An 8,618-nucleotide genomic window follows, 5' to 3' on the forward strand; every position below is an offset into this window, starting at 1 on the left:
GATACCATCAATTATAAAGCATTCGTTCAACATTTAAGTGGCTTAATGATATCAGAATTAAGTAATCTTGAGCATTTAAGTCGCTCAATTTGACTATAAATTTCTTTAGATCCGAGTTGAGATAATCTTAAATTTAATTTTGAAAGTATCAAATTGAGATATGACTCCAAATTTATGCTCAATGAAGCCGGTTTTTAGTCACGCATTAGCTTTAAAATGTTATTTTATCTTCATTAGTTTTAAAAAATAATGAAAAAACTTTTCCAAACTAAACTTAATATAATTTATCCATTTTTTTATCTTGATTATTGTTCATTAGAATAAAGAAAACAAACTCTAATTATTCAATTTAAAATCCTTTAATTAGCTAATAACAATCTTTATGCCCTAAACTAAATTCTCAGAATATTATCATTTTTTTTTCTTCTAACAATAACGAGCTGTTCCGTGGGAAAGCTGCAAGCATTTAGCAACTTTTCAACACGCATTATTAGCTGATATATTTATACTTGATCAAGCACCGGGCACAATCCGACGGCCAGCACCTTTCAATAAATTTAGATTGATAGGGATGCAACTAATTAATAACTTCAAATCAAACTTAAAGCTTAAGAAAAAAATCAGCAAGTTGGTAATATAAGAACAAGGCCAAACAATAGAAGTGCTGTTTCCTACTATATTCCCACTGCAGTTCTCCGTGTGAACAGCCTCTCTCGTCAGGCCTTGGCTCAATAATTTTGCACGCAATGGGCCCGGCGGCCAAAACCCCCAATCGTCCTCTTCATCAGTGACTTGACCTTCTCTTAAAGCAATGATTTATCTCCTAAACTAAATTCCTAATAACCGCGTTATGCGCAATGATCCACGCCTATAAAGCCCCACCTGCACTTTACTTACTCCTTCAAGTCTTCCAAAGCAGAGCTTCGAAGGTCTATTCTAATGGCGTCTTCTTCTTCTTCTCTGCTCATCTTTTATATATTCCTCAATCTCTTCTTCTTTTTGCTGCTAGTAGAGAAGATTTCTCTGGTATCAGCACGAGGGCTTGTCGGAGAACACCATATCATCGACGTCAAGTCACTGCTGCCGAGCAGCAACTGCTCTGTGCCCGATAAAGGTTTGTTAGCAATTTCTTAATGCGCTGTTTGAGACTTTTTTTTTTTTGTAAATTAATTAAAATAATAACAAATATGCAGCGATTAAGCTCATTTGATAGATAGCAAAAAGCCAAATATTCCTTTTTGGCCACATATTTGTAAATTCCAATCAATGCATTAACAAGCCGTGCCAATTCTGACAGGCACGAGAGCTTCCAAGCTCAAGTTGGTCCACCGGCATGGCCCGTGCTCATCCTTGGCACGTCAGGACAATCCGTCCCATGTGGAGCTCCTCCAGCAGGACCAATCTCGTGTCGACTCCATCAACCGTCGGGCCGCCACCAATGCTGCCAGCCTCAACCCTGTTGGCGATTCTCTTTCCGCAAGAGTTCCGGCAAACACCGGCGCTGCTCTTGGTACGGGCAACTATATCGTCAACATAGGCCTAGGCACCCCTAGCAAGTCCTTTTCAGTTGTGTTCGACACCGGCAGCGATCTCACTTGGACCCAATGTGTTCCTTGCGATAACTGCTACACCCAAAAAGACCCTATTTATGACCCAACCCAATCCTCTACCTTCACCAACATCTCTTGCAACTCCAACTATTGTACACAACTCGATCAATCAAGTTGCTCGTCTACCTCTACATGTCTCTACCAGGTACAATACGGTGACAATTCTCAAACTCAAGGCTCCCTCATTCAAGACACCTTAACATTCTCCTCTGATAATATACCCAACTTCCGCTACGGCTGCGGCCATGACAACAGTGGCCTATTCGGGAAGTCAGATGGGTTATTAGGCCTCGGCCGGGAACCCGTTTCAATTATTTCCCAAACAGCTCAATTGTATGGCAAGGTATTCTCATATTGTATACCATCAAAGTCCAGCTATGCTGGATATCTCGCACTTGGTAGCTCCGCCACTAGTGTTCAGTATACACCGATGTTAACCAACCCAAATCTGCCATCCTTCTACTTCCTCAAGCTCGTTGCCATCTCTGTTGGGGGTCAAAGGCTCGCTCTTTCACCCACAGTGTTCAGCTCCCCTGGAACCTTGTTGGACTCCGGCACAGTGATTAGTCGATTGCCACCTACTGCCTACTCTGCCCTCCGCAGCAGTTTCCGGCAGTACATGACCAATTACCCGACGGCGCCAGCACTGTCCATACTCGACACATGCTATGACTTCACTAACTACCAGACGGTGAAGGTGCCATCAATTGCGTTGCTCTTTGATGGCGGAGTGACTGCTAATGTAGATTTCACGGGGATACTTTATGTGGCAAGTATATCTCAAGCGTGCTTAGCCTTCGCTGGAAATAATGATGCTAGTGATATTGTGATCATTGGTAATGTGCAACAACGCAGGTTCAATGTAGTGTATGATGTGGGGAACTTAAAAATTGGCTTTGGGGCTAATGGTTGTAGCTAGAATGAATAGGTTTCGTCATATTTGTTATATAATTGACGCATGTGGGACAGTTAATGTAGTCATGAAAAATAAAGTTTAATTGCATCCAAATTTTATGAAATAATAAAATATCAAATGAAGATAACTTTATATGTGTTGATGAAAACCATTAAAATGTGCTTAATTTCGTAATAATGAAGGGGGAATGATGACATTTATTGTTAGAGGTTAGAATTTTGATTATCAATCTGAAATTTTTGAAACGTACTTCACATATAGGTAGGCTAATATGGCTTACAAGTAATATTGTACTCTCAAATCGAGTATTAGCTTGTCGTTTATATGGATTTCAAAGCATGCTTTGACGCTAAAACAGTTTAATTTGATTGGCATTAATTTTGAAGCAACTCTGTTCAACATAACTTGACCTTTTCTACTATTTTATCAAGTATCTCTCTTCTCCCATTATTAAATAAGTAAATAAATAATAAGTATTTTAATATCTCGAACTATTTAAGAAATTCTAATACAAATTATATTACTGTAGAAATTGTTCGTGTTCAGTTAGTAAATTGAACATTATAGCTACAATGACAACAACATCAAGTCTTTATCTCATTATATGAGGCCAGTCAATTACCTATTTCGAAATGGTTTAAAATTATATTAAATTAAATTTAGATGCTGAGCTTTGTCTTTTCATAATACAACTCATAAATAAGAGCAAACTTTAAATATAGTTTATCATTCATATAATATTTCTATCATCAATCTATAAGATGCTTCTTATCAAGAGATAAACTGTCATCTTTCTTCGCAACGGAGCTCTTTCACAAAAATTTTGGTCCGAACTTGCTCGATCCAACTCAAAACCATGACACTTATGTCATCATTATGTGCATTTTCATCCATAATTAGGCTTCGTTCGTGACGACTTTTTTACCGTTTTATAAAGCTATTTTTTGTACTAAATTTTCTTAAAATAGGAGAAAAAACAACAGTCTAAAGTGTCCCAATCGAAGCCTTATTATACAAATCTCAATCCTATATGGCCCTTGTTCTTCATTTCTCTTCAATAATAAACACATAAAACTTATCATCTAGCACACAAATCAACATGATCAACAAGTTACTTCTCCTTATCCATCACACATCTCATTAGGAAAACTCCAAGTTTCCAAAAGCTAGATAGGCCAATCGATGATGCTGAAGAAATAATATTTAGTAGTGATTGTCATAGTAGGATAGCATCTTCGGAATATTACTATAAGCTTTTGTTAACTACAACATTATTAGATTGAGATGTAGCACCTACTCATTAATTTTCATTATATATTCTAATGTCCAGCTCAAGTGGGGCCTCAGGCGTTGACATTGAAGCCCTTTCCAAATTGTCCTATGCAAACTTTGTACTTAATATGATCAGTAATATAGTTTGATATGTTACAAATACATTAAACTCTAATGGTAAAATAGAAGGGCGAATTTAGGGGGGATGAGCGGGCCAATGCTCTCACACGAAATAATTTTTATGTTTTTATATATCATATATTTTAATTATATGTAAATAATTTTATTAAAAAAATAATTTATGTATCATCTAAAATTTTTAGAATTTAAAATTATAAATAACCATTAAAGAAATATTGATAAAATAATTAATTTGTGCGTCCAATTGAAAAAAATTATGGCTTTGAGTCTTTGATACCATGAAAAAGGAATACTTGTTGGAGGAAAGCGAAGCACTAGTTAATTAACAATGACATCTAAAGAGAAGATATATAATCACGTGATGCATTCTATTATTTTTTGATCAATTAATCATTAAGATTTCATTTGGGACAGCTTTCTTTCTATTTCTTATAGCAATTTTTTAATGCAAAATTTTTAACTTTTCTATAAAAAATTGTTTTAAGAAACAATAAGAAAGTCATCCCAAATGAAACCTAAATCTTATCATATTTTACATAAATTTGATTGGAAAGAGAAAATTCTTAGAATTTTCTATTTGACTTCTTCCCTTTCTAATTATATCTTAACAAAAAAATTAAGATAAAGTCATATTTCTTTTCATTTATCATTCATTAATTTTTTTTTAATGCTAATGGGACTTGAAAATGTTAAAAAAAGGGGGAACCTTTTCAGCCCCACCGAAGTTTCAATCATAAGGCGTGGCTATATTTTTCATCTGTAAGTAGGCTTCTGTCAACCTACGCTAACTCTAAGCATCCGGTTTGGTTGAGCTTTGTCAATAGGTTACAAGTCTTCAAAAGAACAAAAGCTCACTAAAAATACATCATTAAAAAAATCTAAGAGCAATTGATCTTACCTAGTAAAAAAAAAAGAAATACAATATACCCTAAATTGAATGATGAATATAATTATATATTAAAATTAAATTATTAGACATATATTTAATTATGTTATATTTATGAATATCTAATAATTTAATTATAGTGATAATAAATGAGATTTTTTAATATACATTATAATAATTTATAATAAGAATACTAATATAATATATCAATTTATAATATTAAAAATTTATATTATTCATTCTTATAATATACATCAAAACAAATTTATACTACATAAATTTATAATGTAAATTAAAAAACTTTGCACCATATTCATAGAGGAATCAACCCAAATTTGTAGTCCAACCAGCTCAAATTTGCAGCCCAATTACCAAGCTCAAACTCATATTCTAACTCATATAGTATAAATTTGTTGCCTATGTGAAGATAATATTTCTGAAAATCTGAGAGTGATTTCATAGGGATCTGAATAGGAATTTAAATAAAATATACGCAAAATGCTAGGGAAATAACTTTGATGTTCATGCCATAGAATGTTATATTGCAAAAATTTTTTTAGTCACATTCGGAAGTCCTTTTCAGTTGAATTGCCTTTTTAGCATATTCCATAATTTGAACCTCTTTCTCTTTACAATCCAATAGTCTTTTAAGAAAGTGTATAAAAGGCTGCATGGAATACAGGATTACAAGCATGAAACATTATCAATCTTAATGCTTGAAGTTAAAAATGTTATTAAATATAACTAAATATGACGACAAGGATCATTGTACTCCTCATAGTTTGTCATACCGATGAATTATGGCTCTAGGAATGCTTAACACTTTATGCATTAGTTGATGAGCTAAATAGAATCCTAGCTCTCCCTAGATGCAAAGAAAAAAAAAAAAGACCTACAATTTCTCTAAATTAAGCATAGCAGCATACTGCTTTAATAGCAAGTTAAAGAAGATAAATGCAAGATAAAATGGCCTTTTCCTTAAAAAAAAAAACAAGCATTCTATGAACTTATTGAAGTTTCAAATCATGCAACATAGTTAAGAAAACTAAAAGAATACCTTTGTAAATGAAGTCTGTCACTCAACATATAAGCTGCATTCATATTATCCACCCAATGATGCAAAATAACAAATTCTCTAAATTTGTAAAAATCTATACAAAGGAATGGCATGTTGTAATACATCCATCATTAGTTCCAGCAGTAGAAACTATTACATAAATTCCATTTAAGTAATTGCTTAAGAACTGGGATGAAAAAAAAAATCCTCAGAACATTGAGCAATAGGAGTCGGGCATGCCAATCTTCTCAAGAAGGCATCCATTATAAAATTTAGTCAGCCATTCAAAAAAACAAAAAAAAAAAAACATGCTATAGATGAACTATTTATGAACCATGTAAATTTCACACTTGATTGTTAAATACATCTTAAAAAATAGAACCACAGGGAGATGCTAAGATTTAATTATATTTAGAAGAGCCCAATCAGCCTTCACATTCCCCGCTTCTCAAAGAGAATCAATGGCTCCCGACTAATTTAAATGGCATAAATAATTTAATTGGGGGAGATTAAATAGATGATAGCTTTAGAAAGCCTGCAAATTATTAAATAGAAAATATTTCCCCTCTTCTATAAAATTACAACTAATATCATATAATCAATGGATCATATATCTCAAAAGAAAAGCTTTTAGTATTATGAACTTTTAAGATAAAGAAATATAAAAAAAAAATTGAAAAGATAAATTACAATAGAAAAAAGGTAAATTGCGAAAAATTAATTCTCAACTTTCGTCGTGACTTGAGAAGAAGATGAAAAACCTTTTTTTAGCTATTCTTTCCATATACAACCGCCTCCCCAAATTTTCCAGGTCTTCTTGAGTTACCAATTACATCTTTGGGGATAGATATAAAGCATTCAATAAAACCTTAAATTACTTATAGAAATTCAACTTAACCTATAATAAATAAGAAAATGGATGATTAGCATATGATACTTCTAAAGTGAGACTATTGGATGAAAATCATATACAAGCAAAAAATCTAAAGTAGATATGAGTACGATATAAAAGAAAAAATTGCTATGAACAATCAGAAGATATGGAAGATGAATATAACACTTATGAAGATTGGGTACATGCATACAAAATGGGGGAGCAAAAAGATAACAAATACAGACATTAATACCAATTTTCTTAATAAGAAAAAAAAGCCAAGAAATATTGTATATAAATATTTAGAATCAATGAGGAAAAATAAAAGCCTTCAATGAAACAGTTGGGCTCAAAGAAAGATCAAATGCGGCAAAAGTAAATCAACTACAATATTGGAAAGAATAATGGCCAACCAACAAAGCAGCATGCGAGTCACGGACATCCCAAAAAATTCTATCCAATATGACTGTTAAACATGTAGCTACTAATTAAAAAAGATAGGGAAAACTGTCTAAAGGAGACATCCTAAAAAGGAAAAGATGCCAAAGTGACTTTAAAAACCAAATCGAACCAGCCGGTCCGAAAGGTTCAATCGTGAACTGGTCTTATGGCCGATCTGATTCATGCTAAAAACCGCTTCTACATCAAACCGATCAAAAGCAGACAAAACCGCCAGTTCAACCAAAACCAATCACAATTACCTTGAACCGACCAGTTCAACTTTTGCATTTTTTTAATATTTAAATAAAATATTTAAATATTAAATAATTTTTATAATTTAATTTTAAATTTAAAATGCTTAATTTTAAATTAAAAACTCCACCAAGCATTTCAAAAGTTTCATCACTTTATATGAAATTTATTAATTCATTTGTAAGTTAATTTTTTTATTAAATTTAAAGATTGAATATGTTTAAATTTAAAATTATATAACATATTAATAATGTGTGAATTCAATTTATTTTTTAATAAAAAATTTATATTATTATATGATTTTTATATCATCTAAATTTTATTTATTACGTCATCCGGTTCGGCCGACCGAACCGATTGAATCATGAACCGCTCATTCTACCAGTTCATTATTCGGTCTGATTTTCACAACCTTAGGCCAACCACAACCAAGAGGATTCCTCACTTTTCAAGTAAACAGATTGAAATTTTGTCAATATTTCATCAATTAAACAATCAGTTCAATCTTTAAAGAGAAAATTAAAGTATTACAACAATCAACTACCTTATCGAACTCCTGAAACAGGAGAACTACTTTAGACCTCTCCCACTTTTCCCAACCGAGCTATCCTGATGTAGAAAATAGAAAATCCAAAAAGACAACCAGCGATCTCCCACCGCTTTCCCCAACCGAGCTTTGTTGCTGCTAAAAAAATGGAAAATTCGTAAAGACAACCAACGAATGTGGGAGTTCATGAGCCGGAGGGTGACGCCACCGAGTTTTAAGAAGAAGAAGAATGGGAAAGAGGAGGAGCCCCGACGGCTCACCTTTCGCGCGTGAAGAAATGAAGAGGCAGAAGAGGCAAGAAGAACCAGAAGAAGAATAGGGGAAGGGGAGGAGCCGACGTCTCATCTACCACGTTTGCGTGAATATGTTCGAAACATCAAATAAATGAAATGGACGGGAAATTAAAACGTTCAGAACTCAGAAGGTTTAAAATTAATTTAGGATGAGGATTATTTAAAAAGCATTAAATTATATACATATTATTTTTTATTTATTAATTAAATGATCAAGATTTGCTAGTGTGAAAACTCAAGTCCTTTTCATAATAATAGTATAAATATAAATTTAAGCAAGCATATATATATATATATATATATAATAGACTAATTTCTTTCTTTAATAT

At 32.7% G+C, this 8,618-nt stretch overlaps 1 protein-coding gene across 1 annotated transcript; it reads left to right on the forward strand.

Annotated features, from left to right (window-relative positions):
* Window positions 1–891: 891 nt before the first annotated feature.
* Window positions 892–2,674, forward strand: LOC110099061 (aspartyl protease family protein At5g10770-like). Its single transcript, XM_020826085.2, has 2 exons — window positions 892–1,114; window positions 1,298–2,674. Exons 1-2 carry the CDS (start codon window positions 940–942, stop codon window positions 2,527–2,529), a joined length of 1,407 nt encoding a protein of 468 aa, XP_020681744.1. The 5' UTR covers window positions 892–939; the 3' UTR covers window positions 2,530–2,674.
* Window positions 2,675–8,618: the final 5,944 nt, after the last annotated feature.

Source organism: Dendrobium catenatum, unplaced genomic scaffold (assembly GCF_001605985.2).
Source record: "Dendrobium catenatum unplaced genomic scaffold, ASM160598v2 fragScaff_scaffold_1632, whole genome shotgun sequence".
NCBI classification, from domain to species: domain Eukaryota; kingdom Viridiplantae; phylum Streptophyta; class Magnoliopsida; order Asparagales; family Orchidaceae; genus Dendrobium; species Dendrobium catenatum.